At 40.0% G+C, this 19,040-nt stretch overlaps 1 protein-coding gene and 1 pseudogene across 2 annotated transcripts; one reads left to right on the forward strand and one right to left on the reverse strand.

The window, feature by feature from the left end:
- Positions 1 to 2,272: 2,272 nt before the first annotated feature.
- LOC147880503 (ABC transporter G family member 1-like) lies at positions 2,273 to 6,871 on the reverse strand. The gene is made up of 11 exons (XM_087370624.1): positions 6,214 to 6,871; positions 6,019 to 6,098; positions 5,611 to 5,900; positions 5,312 to 5,483; positions 5,134 to 5,220; positions 4,907 to 5,044; positions 4,618 to 4,812; positions 4,400 to 4,486; positions 4,026 to 4,298; positions 3,729 to 3,836; positions 2,273 to 2,545 (listed from the first exon to the last, which is right to left on the reverse strand). The coding sequence occupies exons 1-11, from the start codon at positions 6,869 to 6,871 to the stop codon at positions 2,273 to 2,275; spliced, it is 2,361 nt and encodes a 786-aa protein (XP_087226750.1).
- A 5,186-nt stretch (positions 6,872 to 12,057) lies between these two features.
- On the forward strand, positions 12,058 to 14,837 carry LOC147880504 (uncharacterized; annotated as a pseudogene). The gene is made up of 6 exons (XR_015540569.1): positions 12,058 to 12,495; positions 12,720 to 13,015; positions 13,117 to 13,322; positions 13,457 to 13,658; positions 13,786 to 14,316; positions 14,411 to 14,837. The product of XR_015540569.1 is annotated as an uncharacterized LOC147880504 (transcript).
- The last annotated feature ends 4,203 nt before the right edge of the window (positions 14,838 to 19,040 follow it).

Raw genomic sequence — 19,040 nt, forward strand, 5'->3', positions numbered from 1 at the left:
CGCACTAAATGTCAGTGCTTAAGCATCGGAATAAGGCCTATGTGTAGTAGTATTTGTTTGTCATTACGGATTTACAGGCAATGCCATTTTTCAAAGGATTATTGCACATCCTTGTAATGATTGTTAGTGTATTAAAGGAGGTGTATAGACCATAATTTACATGCACCTACTTGAATGCATGCACCTACATGCTTGATTTCAAGTTGATGTTACATCTATGCAGGTAGGTATCATCAATTGGGAAAGGCCTCTACCTTTTGGATGAAGGGTTCCTAATGCAAGATTCTCTATATGAACTCTTGAATAAATTGCCAAAAAGTTGTATCAAATGGTTGTATGACCATAGGCAAGCATCCCATGGTCATAGTTGGAAATGGTTGGAAGCCCTAACCCTACCCTAATTGGTTTGTATATATTCATTATTTACAATGAATATAGTTCATAATTAGTTATTTGTGGCATGTTCAAAGCATTTTTGACATCTAGATGCTACACTTTCCCTTTGCTGAGTGTGGTTAGAGATACCATAATTTGATGGTGTTCATCTTGTCTATTCTTATAAGTTTGGATATTGTGATGAGACTTATGCACCAATAATAGCCAAGATGGACTCCATTAAATTTCACACTAAACAAATGGAATTTGTACCAACTAGGTGTCAAAAATTCTTTTCTCAACAACTATTTAGACAAAGAAATATAGATACAGCCACTAGGGTATGGTGAACATGGCAAAGGGAATCAAGTTTGCCAACTCAAAAAAAGTTTCTTAGCATTAAAGCAAGCACCCAAAATTTGGTACAGTAAAATTAGCAAGTAATTTATTGACTTAGGATGCATCAAGTCCAAGGGCTAATTATTGCTCAAAGGAGGTCACTACTTAATGAACAAATTGGAATTGAAAAATGATATCATCCATAAGAGAGTTTCAACATTAGGGCAAAACAAGATCATGGAATCATCATTAACAAGTACCATCATGCTCGGGGGGGTCACTATGTATGAACCCTCTATATCACGTGCGTTCAAGGCCTATTTGTAAAATCCCTTATTTGTAAAATTTTCCTTAATAAAATGTACCCTTTTTCTATACAAATATATAAATTTTTTAACATTTCATTTTAAATGCTCCCTTATGTATATTAATTTTTGAGAAATTCAAGAATTAAAAATATCCTTCTGTTGAACTCACGTGATAGGGTTACATATGATGAGTGGCCCCCCGAGCCATCATGTCACTTTCATGAGTTTGATTCAAAGAATGTAGTTGCATAGGATATCAACTCCAACAACTTATAGTATTCAGTTGAACATTTAATTGGCATATCAATCATTTTGATGATCAACTAGCAAATCAAATAAAGTCGTATCATCTTTTTCATCAATGGAACATTTAAGAAATGACCATGAACATTTAACACAAGCTTTTATAATCATGCTCATTTTAAAGGGATCAAGGGTAAATTTTACAAACTCGAGGTAGACAATTCCAAGATTTTACCAATCATTGATTCTTCAAGTCAATATAACTCTATGTATAGCATATCTCAATTAATGCAAGATTAAGGAAGTAGCAAACATCTGCAATGCAAAGTCCTTTCGACGAATCATTTCAATCATCAACAATATTTTGGTCGCACTCAAGGGACTTCATCAATAATCAATGTTAAAAAAAAGAATGTTTGCTCTAAACAAACATTTCATTTGATAGAACAAAGTTTTTCAATGGTCCTTGCAATATGCAGTTACAAAATTAAGAGGGGGAGATAGCTTCAACATGAAGAATTTTATCATCAACGGGTGATTCTCAAAATGTTGGTTTTCTAGTAAGGTCTTGTGATTAAGAAATCCTTTGGTTATTACCTACTCTATAAGAAATCTTTTAAAACATGCAGAACTTGAACCCATGTGACATTCCCATTTCAAGTGTGATTATGTTTCAAAATGTATATAGTCACATGATATTAATGTAGAAAGTCAAATTAGAAACATGAATTTGTAAAATTACAATGTTACATTGTGCTACAAAAGTTGTTGGAATATAAGAAGGAAGTAACATATATGTGTTACATCTTCATACATTGATCTGCATGCAGTTGCTTTCCTTTAATTCCACAACATAGGGAGGATAGGTCTATATCAACGTGCCAACAATGATGGTTGTTGACAAATAGGACGGATTACTTATGCATAGTATTTGGATAAATTAGGAATTCAACCAATGGTTGAATAATACATAAAGTAAGCCCCTTAACATGTTGTTTTGAGTACTATTAAGGGGGAATTGTAAACATAATTTGTGACATAGAGCGCTTTGAGAAAAGGGAACGGATTAGTGGGTTCACTTTCTCTTTCAACTTAATGAGAAAGAAGAAGATAAAACGATATGCCACAGCCATACCCAGAATTATGAGAAGATCCACCCATTTTGAGTAGCTCATCGTCACTTGATAAGTATCTCTCAAAATTGTCTCACCAAAAATCCGAGGGTTCCCTAGTCTATTGTTCTCAAAACTCAAACCAATAAAGTCATTTTTGTAGAATCCCTGATAATCCACATGCAAAACCCAATATTAGAAGCCTCAAACCTAATTCATTATTTATAGTCTAGGTTTGTGCTCTGTGCATCCCTATGTTTTGGGCTTTAGGAGATGATGAACCACATATATGTCTAGCTTGTGGGCTCGGTGTTAAAACACAACTTTATCAAGCTATGCATGTGTGTGTGCGCACGCACACACACACATGTGCATGCATGTGTGCACATGCTTGTGCGTGTGCATGTGCATGTGCGTGTGTGTGTGTGGGAGGAGAGAGGGAGAAAGAGAGAGACTCTCTTAGCCTTAAAAGCCATTCTAAAGTACTATCATGTGGAAGATTACACTAAGCAATAAAGCTATTATTTACTATAGTAGAAGGTTACACTAAGTTGTAAAGATTTCGATTGCACTAAGTTGTAAAGCTTTTGATTACACTAAGTTGTAAAGCTTACTTCTACGCAAGCTTTACACGAAGTTGTAAATCTTACTTTTGCTTTCGATTACGCTAAGTTGTAAAGCTTACTTTTATGCTTCCACTATAGTGTAATCGAAAGCTTTACAACTTTGTGTAATCGAACTTAATGTAACCTTCCACCATACTAACCAATAGCTTTACTCCTTAGTGTAATCTTCCACATGATAGTACTTTAGAATGGCTTTTAAGCCTAAGAGACACACACACACACTCTCTCTCTCACACACACACACACTCTCTCTCTCTCTCTCTCTCTCTCTCTCTCTCTCTTTCTCTCTCTTACACACACACACGCATGCACACACGTGCGCACACACACACACATGTGGCATTAGGTTTCCGTCATGGGTTCAAATCTTGGAGGCGGTTTTCATGGTAGTTCTACCAAGAGCCTATGGTTGCACTTGAGGTCAGATATGAGGGGCAAGAGGGTAGACCATTTCACATTCTTGCGAAAGGGGGACTTGCCCTCTATTAGGGGCTTCTAGTGGGTGCATACGATTGAGCATGTCATTTGGGTGAGTTATAAGAAAAAAAAGTCTCCCCTCTAGAGCATTCCTCTAACTAGAAGGTGCTACTTTTACAACATTTTAATAAACAACCACCAAGAACATGGATATTATCTCAGTATGGTGAGCCTCTTTACAACATTTTAACAAACATCCATCAAGAACATGGAAATTATAGAACACGAAGAGGTGGTCATATTGTTACCTGATTTGCATATGTGTGGAAAGCAATATAAGACATGGGATATTTCCAAACGGGCTTGGGTAGATCATTTGGAAGACGGAAAAAGCCACCATTTAGCATGAACACTCCCTGCCATGCCAGACATGATACATGCTATGTTGCTAGGTTAAACTCATACAATAGTAATATTTAAGCTTCGGGTCCATTGTAAATAAAGCAAAACATTACAGCAATAATTTATATTTGTGCATATGCATATCTCAAACAAACGGATAAATATTACGTGTTTTGCATATGCATCAAGGTGGAGAGACAAACTTGAATGCCAGCTCCTGTGATAATCCCAAGGAGAAAATCTGGTACAATGCTCGCAACCGTCATCATCAAGCTCTCCACGAGTATCATGCAGGCGAAAAGCGTGAGAATGAAGTATGAGAAGTGTACAAATCCGTGGTGGAGATCCGCAAGGAAGTAGGCGATGGCCCCTGGCAATGCAGAGATCAAAAGCAGGAAAGGAATAGACGACAGAGTATTGGCAAAGACAAAAGATGCCACTCCATAATGCCCATTGAGCCTCTCTCGATCGAACACCTACATTGAGAAAGCCAAGATTTGGTTTCACTTCCAAATTTGAAATACAAATCCTCGTTCAGATACATTAATTATTTCGTGTAGGTATTTTCAATTTATACCCTCATGTCTTCCACAAACGCTGGAAAGCCTCCTATCGCCATGAAGGTTAGAAAGGCAGCTACGAACATTAGCATCGCACCTCTTGCCTGCATCCAGTTCCGCAATGTGCATCCATAATATGAGCGTCTAGTAGTCGTGTTGCACGAACTTATATTGTCATTGCAGTTTTTTCTCGATAACGGACTGTCATTCAATTTTTGCTGCACAAACATCTTACCTGTATTGCACTGTATCCATCTCCAACCTTATAGTAGATGGTCCCAACGCATAAGCAAAGCGCCACATAGATCCCCAGTCGAAGCCAATAATAACCCAAGTCCCTATACATGTTTTTGAAGGACCTCCGGGTGAGAACATGAACCTGTGTGAGGAAGTTGGCGTGATCCGAAAACGATTGCATTGCTGCACCTTGCTACACATGCCAATTAGAACAGAAGTTTACATCTCCGAACCATCATCGAGGAAAAGAATCACTTGAGCAAGTCCTTCAGCCCATCAATCCATACCTTATTGGATATTTTGTTGACGTGCCTCGATACTGTCATGGCCGTTTCGGAAGTTTTATAAGCATCCACAAGAAGGTCTATCACTTGTGCTGTCGTCATTTTGCTTAATGAAGCACCGCCTTCAATATCTTCGACATGCTGCAGAGGTCCATATTGGAGCCAGATTTTAATTTGAAAATAGGAGTCCAAAGTGTAGAAATCCAAAAATATTCAGGATGATTTCTTACTCTTTCAAAGTCTGAGTTTATGGTTCTCAAGTAATGATCGGAGGGGTTCCGCATGGGCGGACAAGGGAAGCCATTGTCATGGAAGAACTGCAGCAGGAACATCAACTAGGTAAGAAAAAGACTAAGATTAACAACTATTCTGAGCCACTTGAAACCTATCCGCGAATGGCATACATACCTCCCGCGCTCCGGAAGCTTCTCCGAAATAGACTGTCCTTCCATTTGATAACAAGTACAAGTCAGTGAAAAGCTCAAAAACATCACTACTGGGCTGATGAATGGATGCGATTACTGTCTTTCCATCCATTGCAAGGTTCTTCAATCTGTTCACTACGTGAAATGCGGCAGCGCTGCAGCACGACACAAAAGAAGTATAACCACATATGAATTCGAGGTGACAAAGTTGCACGTATGCGAATGGCTGCGAGCAAAATCAATTTAGGACACTGCTGGTATATCTATAGTGAGGAATTTCACCTATCCAAACCACTCGTAGGCTCGTCAAGGAAGATAAGGCGGGGGCTTGTAAGTATCTCGATCGCAATGCTGACTCGTCGTTTCTCACCCCCACTCAGTCCTCGAGCACGCCAACCACCAATTCGCGTATTCATCGAGCCTTGTAGTCCCATTTCCCTTATGCTACTTTCAGCTCTTTCTTTCTTCTCTTCAATTGGCATGTCGTTCGGCAGCTGCAGTTGCGCTGAGTAGAATACAGCTTCCTTTACGGTCAGGGTAGCCATTAGCACGTCATCCTGTGTGACATATGCCTGTGGATGCAAATTGATACGAGAAGACATAATCTCAATACAATCAATACGGTAGAATAGAGCAAAAGAGAATCGAAAGTAGTGCTTCCTACTGCAGTTACTTGACCGATCTACTTACCGCGTTGCCGTAAGAGAGGGATTGTCTTCTTCCATTTACTAGAATCTCTCCTGTCTGGTTTGTGTTGCTGGCCAAGCGTCCTACATAGCAAATAACACAAAAGTAAATATTGTATGCAACTGAAGTAAGAATTCTCGAAAAGAGAATTACGTGCATGCAAATATGTGTCGAATCGAAGGTCTAGACGGAGCATACCTGCAAGAGTGTCAAGCAGCGTCGATTTACCGGAGCCTGAAGGACCCATGATGGCCATCACACGACCTTGTTCAGCATATCCAGTTAGACCTTGAAGAAGCGCCCGCGTTCCGCCCTTGGGATTGGAGACGGTTACCCAGAGATCTTTCCATGTAAGCCATACTGTAGAGTTATCATAATCTCTAAAAGATACTTTTCCGTGATACGCTTGAGGCGAGTGGAATGCCCCTATAGTCTTTGAGGTTGTAAAGTTCTGCTTAACGCTCGGCAAAATAGTCCTCTCGGGTTGATCCAACGCATATGGATTCGTCATTTGCATGGCATACGATCCTTGATAATTTTCATATACATCGCTATTTCTAGTCGCTTGCGGTGGATCGATAGCATTAGAAGAGATCTCATTGAACCGGCCCACAGCAGCTTGTGGCAGCTTCCACTTTGGATTTTCTATGTTCGATCCCAGCTGAAGTTCATTAGTGGATCCAAAGTTGCTGAACTCATCATCGGAATTCCAAAATCGATAGTGGATTGCGGGCGCGATTGCTATTTGATCCTCGTTGGCCGTAATCTCGTAAGAGGTAGACTGATCATCGTCTGCGGTATCACCAGATTTCAGAGGGCCAGGGCTCCAGCGGGGTACCTCGCGAGGGGATGCCATCTATGGCTGAAGTGGGAGGGGCAAAGAAGGGCACGAGATCAAGACAGAATGAAGGTGTTGCTCGTGCAAAGGTGACTATAAGTCTATAGCTTAGAGATATCTCTGGCTCTGGCTCTGGCTCTCTCTCGCTCGCTCGCTAAGCTGTAGACTGCTGTCTAGAACTTAGTGAGTCTCTCTCTCTCTCTCTCTCTCCTCCCTAACCTGCATGAACGACCAGTGCTCAACTCTGACTTCTCACATGCATTTGTTATTCGCACTTGTTATCTGGTGTGTTTTCTCGACCGCTCCGTTTTTTGTGGCTTCGCTAAAGAACGCAAAGAATGTGGCTGCCAATGCCAATATATAGAGCGATGAAGGAACCCATACAGCTTCAGGTGCAGCGTTGGATTTGAAGTTCGAGACCATTCTCAAAAGACCAAGTCGCATATTCGAATAAACGAAATCAAAACTGTGGGCTTGAAAATTTCTACGGCTTTCTTGGCTAAGTGGGGAGTCGGGTGGAAACGCAAAGTCAAGGGCCTCACGTCTACGGAAAGCGATTCATATCCGTACGTTTTCTCTATAAATTCCCGATTTCTGTTAGATGGAATGTGACATCAAAGGTCTTGTTCTATCGAGTGGACTGTGGCTCTTTGTTAGTTGGAATCTGACATCAAGGATCATTATTGTATTTGGAATCAGCAGAATTGGAGTCTAGTGTCGACGTTTTCAAACGTTTTCAAAACGAAAGTCAAGACAAAGAATTAATGTCCTTCCTTTGCCACTCTCTCTCCAAAGAATTGTACGACCTTCCTTTAAACCTTTCCTTCTCAAAGTTGTCACAAAATGACTTTTTGAAAACCCTCGCATTCACTTAGTCTCTATGATGTAGGGCTTGAAATTTTCATAGACTAGGCCCACATGTTTTGTAATCTTTATTGTTGACTTAAGTATGGGTTTTGATTCTAAACATTCAAGCCCTCTTGCTAGTCCTTAGAGGCCGTTCCTGCTTTGACAAAAATGTCGGATCTTAGCATTAGCGTCAAAGGTTCTCAATGTTCCCACGACTCACTGCAACATTCATGGTGCCAAATTGTGGCAATGCACTGCTCCATGGGAGATGGAAAAAAGAGCTCTCCACTCGAGCATTTCGATGCCCCTGCTCTTGCAGCCAATAGTGTTAACAATCTCTTCGTAGGTTTTTGGGCTGGCACGAACAAGCATGCCAGACAAGTAGAGAGTGGGAACACTTGCTCATAAATGCTCACCTATGCTACAACATTGCTCATTCAGCATTGAAGAGCAGTACTTGGGAACGAGCTCTTAGTCTTATGTGGCTCCAATATTCTCATTAATAAAAGACTAATTCCAAAGAGACTTTTAAACACCCATGATGATAGCCTAATCTTTATATTGTGAAATGTAGAGGAAAATCAGGGAAATTGTTTAATCAATCAAGAGCACTTAAACCTCCAAGATATCTAATCATTATTTTTCTCAATATCCAATGGAGTATAATATCTTTAATGATATAGTATGCGCTTTCATGTTATCCTTTTCTAATGTTAGGGTACCTTGACATGTTAAGTGGACATACTTTTTTAAATTAAATCTAGGATATACCACTACTCATCTCCATAACATTCCTTCGAAAAACTTGTGTCATAAAATACACCTCTACATGACATAACATATCATGGTCTTGCATTATTAAAAGTGCCAACAAAAGGCACCATCTTTTATTATTGGGATCTACACTTCAAATTGAAGGCCTTATCTTTACTACACCTAAAGAGCTACCCAAACTTTAACATAGATTTTTAGTCATCCTTGCAACTATTGAGTATTCTCAACAACTATCTTGAATCCTTCATTGTTCACCCAAATATAAAATATGATAGCTTTGAAAGCCTATCAATTAAACATGTTGAATCATGACTTCTACTACATTTGAGAGGCTATCTTTTATAAACATATGATAGCTTTGAGAGGCTATCGATTATAACCATATTGAATCATGAATTCTACTATATTTGGGGAATTTTAAAATACTCCCTTTTCATCTCCGTGACACATATAACTATAAATTTTTTCTTTCACTTGGACATGAATTGTATAATAGTTCCATCAACCTATTAACAAACATACTAAATATGATGACATCAATACGTCAAGTCTTACAAGCAAATCATTACGTATTATTTATCAAAGCCCCATGTCACCTAAAATTGACCAAATGAGAAGATCTAATAAGGTGGTGAAGCTTGAAAGTTTCTAAGGTTAAAGTAGAATGATATGGGTAAAGTCATTGGGCACTACTTTCTTGCTTATAATTTTGGCTTCATCCTTATTTCTTCAAGTCTTACAAGCAAATCATTACGTATTATTTATCAAAGCACCATGTCACCTAGAATTGACCAGAATGAGAAGATCTAGAAAGATTGTGAAGCTTGAAAGTTTCAAGGTTAAAGTAGAATGATAAGGGTAAAGTCATGGGGCACTACTTTCTTGCTTATAATTTTGGCTCCTCTTCATAAGGATGGACCATTTCCACTATAAACAATAGATGGAATGCAACATCAACTTTAGGAAAATTATTTGAAGTTTTCACCAAAAGGTGATTTTGTCAACAATGACAAAGGACATGAATTGGGGAGGAATTGGGTCCCCTAGCCTTCATATTCAATATGCTAGTGGACAATTACTTAGCATTCATTTCTTGCTATTTGCTTCCATATATCCGTGTAGTTTTAGATGGTTTGGTTCCTTGTTGTAAGCATACCACTTCCTCAATTAGAAATAAATTAGCTCATGAGTCTATGCAAAGAAACCCCAATGTCCCTCTATATAATAATGTGACAACCCCAAGAATCAGATATGAGTTTGGATAGAATGGGTATTTTCCAATGTGCACTTCTTACTTCAATCAATGACATGATGGACCTCAGGGGATTATTGAAAATACGTAATACAACATTCACATAGAGTACGCATACATAAGGGGTTTACTTAATCTCACTTTGGAGAAGAATTCAAGCTTTCTAGCATTAAAGTTTTAGAAAAGATGGTGTAACTAGGGTGACCCTTTCAATACATTTATCCCTTGGACAAACTTCTAGATGCATTTTGGGAAGAATGAAACATTTTAATTAAAGAAATCTCTTGCTATCCAATTTATTTTATTGTAGAGCTTCTTAAGAACATTGAACCCCATAGAACTCTCTATAGGTTGAAAGAGAAGGGTCTACGTCCCTATTTATATATCCTATCTTTTAGGATGTGAGGACTATCATTTCCAATCCTTCACTTCCATTTCATGATCATAGGGGCTATAAAGACTTGGTTATTGAGGTGGATGATTCACTTAAGTGGAATGCATAAATAACTTACAAATACAACTGATACAAGAAATCTTCATATAGGCGATCTTGTTATGGCAGATAGTTGGATAAGCTCTTAAGAGGGTACCTCTTGGATGTGCATATGAGAGTGCCCATCATTACATTATTTGAGCTCTCAAATTGACCCAAGATCAACACTATAATATATGCATATTTTATGCTAATTCTGTATGCTTTTAACTTAGGAGTTAACAAGCATTCAAAAGAAATTGGCGAATGTCAAAATTTTAAAAAAGGTTAGTAAATTTGAGATAAATTTTGACTCGGAATAAACATCAAAACATTGGCTCACAACAAGACAAAGCACCCATAGACGCGCACACAGATGCGTTTACTGAACTAAATAAAAAACTTACGGGTGTGTCTATTTGCACGTCTGGAGACCCGCATCTACCAGTACGTCTATATATCAGACACACGCGCGTATAGACATGCACGTAGATGCTTAAATAGACGCGCTTATAAATGCGTTTATAGATGCAAAAATAAATGCTTGTCGAACAGACAGATGCGTATATAGACGCATTTATAGACTCACTGATAGACGCACTTTATAATATTTTTTTTAAAATTTATAGAATGCTGTGTATGTTGTGTATGCTATGTAGTTACAAGAATCCCATATCTACATTGTGTAATTCAATTCTTACAGCCAACCGCATTTTAATTACAATTCCAAATAAAACATTACAAATCCAAAACGCAATAAAATTGAAAGCTCAAAAAGTGCTTGTATATACATATAGCACGAAGCTAAGCCACGTCATGTGGCTTCAAGTACAAAAAATAAGGAAGCTAAGCCACGTCATGTGGCTTCAAGTACAAAAAATAAGAGAAGTGTATATACAAGAGGCATGAAGCCAAGCCAGTGGCATTAAGTACAAAAAAGAGTAGCTAGCACTACTTCTACGACTAATCCTTGCTGCCTTCCATGCTCCCTTATGCGCTCCCTTCTGCGCCTCCTTCCTCGTCTTCCTCGTCCTCTTGTGCACGGGCCTGTAAATAAGGGACAACATATATCAATGTATGAAAAATCAAATCTTTACCTATAATTTTGGCATTATTTAATTACTTTCAAATACCTCAGGGGCCACTCCAGTAGCCCGGGTATACTGCTCCTCAGTAATCAACCCATCATCATAGACGTGCCTCCATGTATCTCCTCTATGATGGTGGTGGTGGTAGGCTGTCTCCATAGGAGTAGGGTATCTGCCCACGATCTCAAGCTACAAGACGACACACTTTGCGGAGGGATTAGTACAAAGAAACGACCTCCTAATAAACTACATAAGCAATATAATTTGAGATCGATACTTACAAATTGGGCCTCCCATGATTCAACACCCCCTGCTCCAAAATGCGTGCTTCCATATTCCTCCATCTGGATCCTTCGTGCCTCCACGTGCTACAGACTGGGGTCCTCCCTCGCTGACTTCATTGCTTTCTTCCACTCACGCTTGTGCGCGGTGTGGGGCGGGCCCCTTGGTCGCGGTGTGGGGCAGGCCCCTTGGTGGTTGACCTCCCTCAAGCCTGGCAAGCTCCGCTAGTGCCTGCCTCTTAAGCGAAGATCTTTTATTGCCAAGTATGTAACAATCTTTGACTTGGCCCATTTATCTGTGAACTGGCGATTGGGGGTTTAGGATACCTAGAGTGAACAACAGCGAGGGTCTCATCAGCCAACCTCTTTGGTTGGTCTTTGAAGTGGATAAAGCAATCTCTATAATTGTTAGCAATTACAAAGCACATGATCCGACCTGACTTTTGATCTCAAACTTTCATCTTACACTTCTGACCTTAAACTTCCGATCTCAGCTCCTTCGACCTTTGAATCACCCACGTTGTCAATCATGGCGGCTCTTACACCGTCAGTGGAATCACATAACAAATTGATAGATGGGTATCAGGACAAGCCAGACCTGATTCCTGGCGGATTAAGGGAGGCTCTCAAGGTACAAAGAGGTTATACAAATATGCTTATGGAGTCGACAAAGGACTCTGTTGATAGTCAGGCCGCAGGTTCTGAGGTTGATCATGCGGCGTTAATATCCATACTATCTACGACTCAGTCTAGCAAGAGTGCTGCTGCCAAGTGTGCGTGGCTCCGTTCCCAGATAATTGGGAACGATCTCACATTTGGGACACCTTTCGGGAACCGCCTGCTCACATATGCCGACCATACAGCTTCTGGCCGGTCTCTCGTTCATATTGAAATGTCCATTTTCCAAAATGTGTTGCCATTCTACGGTAACAACACAAACATTTTCTTTCGCTGTAATCTGAAAGAGTTTCAAAGTCTTTTAGCTTCCAATCCGCCTCCAAATTTTCAAAATATTTGTATACAGAGAGATAAATTTTATTGCAATACACACTCTACGCCAGTGTCGTCGCATATATGGTTTCCTACTTCTATATTTTAGCATAAATTGCCTCATTCACTGACACAGAGGCTTGCATGGATTGGATTTCAGGCAATACGCACACGGATGACAGTTTTGTAGGAGCAACAACCACTGCTATGGTGCACCAAGCTGCAAAGTACATCAAGCAGTGCCTGGGTGGAGGATGTGATGACGTGCTGTTGTTTTGTGGATCTGGTTGCACCGCCGCTTTAAAGCGACTGCAAGAAGTGATGGGCTTGTCGGTCCCTTCCACCATGCGTTCCCGGGTTCTTCAGACCATGCCAAGGGAGGAGAGATGGGTTGTTTTCTCTGGTCCCTACGAGCATCACTTCAACCTTCTGTCGTGGAGACAGAGTTTAGCTGAGGTGCGATTTGCTAACTCAGGACATATCTGTACTACGGTAAGCCACCAAACGATTGTTTGCTTTCCATCAAAATTTGATTACCTTGATTGATTTCTTCTCAGGTGGTCGAAATCCCCATAAATTCCGAAGGGCTAATCGACAACGTGGCATTACGAAGAGCATTGGACGCCCCCCAATACACCAATCGTCCAAAATTGGGAACCTTTTCTGCGTGTAGTAACGTGACTGGGATGATAACAGATACCAGAGCCATTGCCAGACTCCTCCATGAGCATGGAGCGTTTGCGTGTTTTGATTTTGCGGCAAGGTACCCTTCAAGCTAAACACCTGATCATGCACGGAATTGTTAGTGTCGACAATTGCCCTTAACTGCATCTACAAAAATTCTAAATTCTTCATTGTAAAAACTGAATATTACTTTTCGCTTCTTTCATGCTACAGTGGCCCTCATATCCAAATAGATATGCGTTCCGGAGATCTGGATGGCTATGACGCCGTGGTAGTTAGTCCACACAAATTCATGGGAGGCCCGGGCACTCCAGGAATTTTGTTAATTAGCGAAGGCCTCTATCTCTTGAAGAACAGACCTCCTTCTACGTGCGGTGGTGGCACAGTGTGCTTTGTAAACGGTTTCAGTGAGAAGGTGCAATCTCCTGCAAACCTGCTTATTTCTTGCTGGATATATTTTGGTCTCAAGGTAGACTACGTAGAAATGTTCTCACGGATTGTTATCGTAGAAGTCTCCGAGTAAGCGTGTGATATTATGGCAGGATACACTGTATGTCGACGATGTCGAGGAACGAGAAGATGCAGGAACTCCACCTATTGTTCAAAAAATCAGGTGTGCCCTAGCCTTTTGGGTTAAGGAATTTATTGGCCACAGCGTCATAGAACAGAGAGAATCATATTTTACAGACATTGCAATGAAGAGGCTCCTACAAAATCCCAACATTTGCATTCTGGGCAACACAAAGGTAAAGCGAGAGCCTATTCTTTCGTTCCTGATTTACACACAGGAGTTGGTGGTCGAACAGCCTACTCCTGGGCAAAGCTCGAGAATGTCGGCATCATCCTTCGGCAGAGATAGTTCGCCGCTATATTCTATGCAGCAGAGTCATTTTTGGAGAGAGAGAGCTACGCGCAGGGGCAAGCCACTCCACGGCCGTTTTGTCGTCAAATTATTGAATGACCTATTTGGGATTCAAGCGCGGGGCGGCTGTGCATGCGCTGGCCCTTATGGCCACATACTTCTTGAAGTTGATAATAAACAATCACTCGCTTTCAGAACTGCTGTAAAGAAAGTAAGGTCATGAGTTGAGGCTCGTCTTCAGATCGTTGATGTTTTGCATTGCGTTCTTTATCTACATCCAATTTACAGAGTGTTGCTTGTCGCAGGGATACAATGGGCTGAAGCCGGGTTGGTCAAGGCTGAGCTTCTCCTACTAAATGTCTGACGAAGAGTTCGATTACATTCTATCATCGATTGAATTTGTCGCAATGTATGGGCAGAGATTCCTACCTCTTTACGACTTCAACTGGACGACCGGAGATTGGACCTTCAGGAAGTCGTTGACTAATCACGTCGGGTTGCCTTCGTCCTTTGTTTTCTCCAGAAAGTTGATTCCCGACAGCATCATTAATGGTGATATAATTGATAAAAGTAAAGCTTTGACTACTGATTCGCTGCAACAAGACAAATACTTAAGCTATTTGGACACTGCAAGGGCCATCTCTAAGTCATTAAAGAGATATCCGGAAGAAAGACCGATACCTGAAGACATAGATCGTGATCTGCTGCTATTCAGGGTTTAACAACAAACTTTAGAAACAAAACATTGGGCGTTCACCAAGTCGGTGAGCTTCTGAAGATAGTATCGATTTTATCTTTCAGCAGAATGTTTCCACCTGGGTCATGACTTATGTTGAGAAGGATGTCTCTATCTTCGTCAGTGGATCACTGATGAATGATCTCTGTAATAAAACGTTCTTGTGATTCGAAGTGCACCTTTTTGCCCATCCAATGGCTTGTTCTTAGTAAGGCTATTTTCGAGAGCAGTCTACATTTCCAACCATCCAAAGTCAATAAATTATCGTCTCGGTAATCGTGTTGATTTTCTAAATGGGTGTTCGATTATGTTGGATAATTCTGTGACTGTTCAAGTGTAGCATTGGTTGCTACGCAGTCTTCCATTTTCTATGCTCTTCTTTTCTGATCATTTTCTATTCTGTGGCGGCTCGTGCTGTGGGAGATATGATGTGCTGCTATTGTTTATTGGTGTGTGCTCTTGTTGTGTCCTCTAATATAGGAGCATTGAGTGGTGTAACAGTGTGATAGGGAAGTTGGAGATGCTGAATTGGTTTAATGGTTCATAATTCAGAATTTGTGAATGAAGTCAGGCGGCTCGTGTTGTGGGAGATATGATGTGCTGCTATTGTTTATTGGTGTGTGCTGCTGTTGTGTCGTCTAATTTAGGAGCATTGAGTGGTGTGTGTGCTAGGAAGATGGAGATGCTGTATTGTTTTAATGGTTTGTAATTCTATTGTGACTGTTCAAGTGTAGCATTGGTTGCTGCGCACTCTTCCATTTTCTATGCTCTGCTTTCCTAGTCATTTTCTATTCTGTGAATGAAGTCATGTGGGAGATATGATATGCTGCTATAGTTTATTGGTGTGTCCTACTGTTGCGTGCTATAATTTAGGAGCATTGCGTGGTGTAACCACCCTTCCGTGGAAACACTAGGTAGTAAAAAACATGCAACGGTTGCAATCTATTGAAGTAAACTACCTCTTGATGGCCACAACAATCTGCGAGACTGTGGCTCAAAGGACTTTTGAAGGAGCTCGGTTTCCTGAATCCTCTCCATGTCACTCTTCATTGCAATAATCAGTCCGTGATCACCATAGCACACAACAATAGTCAGAGCCACAAAACTAAGCATATAGATCTCAAATTTCATTTTGTTTGAAACATCACGTCGCAAACCATGACGTTCAATGTCAATACGCTCCATTTGCAGCCTTTTGTCAATTGTAAGGTGCTTTGAAAGCTAAAGATGTTTTCAATGGTATTGGCTATAGAGGAACCATGTGTGTGACCATCTATAATCTATCTCCTTGAATTCATAGGCTCTCATATTATAGAACAACAACTCGCTAGGGTGGATATGAAGTGATTGATGGACTAGTCGAGAGGTAGAGATTGGAAAGAGGGTGGTTATTTAATGATGCTTTTTAATGCCAATCATCCAATATTTCTAACGTTGAGTCCAGGTTCCTTTGTCATTCCAAATCTGTTCGTACTTATCCATGACATGAACGCATGAACGCAAAAGGTAACCATATGTAAACTTTGAGCAAATTTGGTGTTGTATGGCAGCAATAGCTTGGACCACAAAAAAGTAGTAACACTGGTGCACAATTGTCTTCTTCTTTGCAAGTTTTTTTAAGAGAAATCGTAGGCTATGTGGTTAATTACTACTGCAAGTATAGTATGTGCATTGACAAATCAGTGGTAGCATGTGCGACGAGGCACTCTTCCCGCTAGGTTTTAGTAATAGTAAAAATTTTCATTTACAATCCACTTTGAACCCATGAAATGATATAGTACACATTTTCAAGAGGAAATCCTCGTGAAGAGACGCTGTGATATGTATTAAATTGGATGTTTTCAGATAGTGGACAATTATCAGGTTTTGAATGTTGTCTGAAACAACCTTCCTTTAATATATGATATGTGTTCACTTTTGACAGTGAATTTATAGTTTTTTGAAATTGGATTCCCTCTTCTCTACCATTGTAATGCATTGACATTGTTTAGTGAATGTGTGATATTGAGTTTTCTTTCATTGATTTTGGGGTCAATAATAGTGATCTATTTGCCTTAATTAATACTCCAAACCTAATTTTCCACTTGCTAGAAGTTTGAACAGCTTGGGCATATGTGGTAGTGACCTTTCATCTCAAAATCATTGGCTTTACAACTTTTTCTATTGTAGATTCCATGATCTTACTCAGTGTCTAGTCATTGAATGCGGCCTAAACCTTGCTTCGAGAGGGGCACAATACCCTATCCATGAAATGTTTCATTTTTGTTTGATGTTCATCTAATGCATATCATGCGTACTTGCCGTAAGTAAAAACTTCAAAATGAAAAAGGAAACGTAATATCTGACAACGTGAATTCATTGAGCGATCCTATAGCTAGGTCCATCAGTCAACCTCCTCTATGAGCACTAGATCACAACACAACAGCACTAGTTATTGCTCCACCTAATTACTTTGTGCGAGGTGGGAGTGCACTTCTAGTGCTGCAAATTGTAGAGTTGTCCAAGTTCATATGCTTTCGCTTCGAATTCAGGAGAGGTTGTTGCTCAAGTATGGGACTTATAAGGCTAGGGAGGCATCATACCCCACATGTTTGAAGGCCAATTTCAGTGATAATCATAATTGTGACACTGTCGCTTTGGTTGTGCCACATGTATATGTGCCCCAATATAGAGACAACCTAGTCATTGACCCCTTCTACCAGATCTAGGGTCCCACCATTGTCAAGAAAATTGTTGGTGAAGGTGGAACATCCAACTTGTCTCTCCATATAGATGCTACTATGAATGCTATTAGAGGAGAACCGTTCGATGGTGTCCTTACAATGCTATCTGAGAGCACAATTTCTTCCTACGTTCCTTGGGCATCATCGATTCTTCGCATAGCAAGAGGGACTATTTCCACAATTGTTGGTACCATTGCTTTTGTGATAATAAAGGCGGATGTAGATATCTTGACAATAGCTGACAGACCCTTGCACGAAGATCGAGCTATTATAAGTAGTTGTACGTTGCTAGAGATACTATTATAGAGGCAATGACCCCTATCATAAGTGGTCAACCTGAAGTCTTTCGAAATACATCTTGTTTCAACTTCACTTTGTTGGCAAGCACAAGAATGTGTTGTCACGTTTAATCCAGGAGTACCATGAAGAGGACATTGTTATATACACCCTTAGAAATGTCTCCTACATGTGTGGCAAAAATGGATTGGATTTTTTTGACTTCACTGTTTTAGCTGAGATTCCAGACGGCGAAAAGAGGGTTGAACCCTGTGACTTTGTGCAGCATACAATGAAATCCCCTTGCCTCACCATATGGATCCTCTTGCCAAATGCATCAGATGTTGCTGTATAGATTCACGAGAACCATGTCGACACTCTTCTTTGGATAGATACTCTTCATGCTACTAGTGTTGTCCAAACTCGTTCACTTTTGCTCGACATCAAGCCTAGTGGCACCTTCACTATAAATAGTACTGCTGGCTCCATCACAACGTTCGAGCCCAACGCATGATGATGATGCACAACACGAGGGAGAGAATCGATTGAGCTCTTTCTTGAATAAGGTAGTGCTTTAAGAAGTGGTTTCCCACTGACAAGAATGTTCACTTATTTCTTATTATTGATGTATATATAGAAAGTGTGTGCACACCTAGTTGTTCGAACTTCTTCGTTTGCAAGAAAGAAAATCAGTTTGCCTCACAAATATTGACTTGTCTCAATATATTTTTTGGTCTCTTGTTTCTATCTTGAATGTATTTTTGAAATCCAAAGGAGCAGATGTTAATTGTCATGCCAATTTAATATGTCGGTCAAAAAGTTCGAGATGCAATAAACTTAAATGATTTCATATTAATTACCTGGCCCACCAAGGTTGGATGAGTGATCTGAATGTTATTTCTTGCGCTCTTGTTTCTATCTTAAATGTATTTTTGAAATGAAATGGAGCAGACTTTAATTGTCATGTCAATTTAATATGTCGGTCAAGTAAGTTCCAGATGCAGCAAACTTAAATGCTTTCATTTCAATTAGCTGGCAACAGGGATGGATTAGTGCAACTCTAAATATTCTATAAAAATCTTCAGGTTACTGCATATTGTGTGACTAATTATGAAGTTATTGTAATCATTCTCCTGATGCCATGTCTTCGAAAGAATGCAAGATATTATGGACTTTTTAACTCATACACAACAGACTTTT

This window comes from Dipteris shenzhenensis, chromosome 32 (genome assembly GCF_047967505.1).
Source record: "Dipteris shenzhenensis isolate YYH24624 ecotype China chromosome 32, Dip_SZ_1.0, whole genome shotgun sequence".
Classification (NCBI taxonomy): domain Eukaryota; kingdom Viridiplantae; phylum Streptophyta; class Polypodiopsida; order Gleicheniales; family Dipteridaceae; genus Dipteris; species Dipteris shenzhenensis.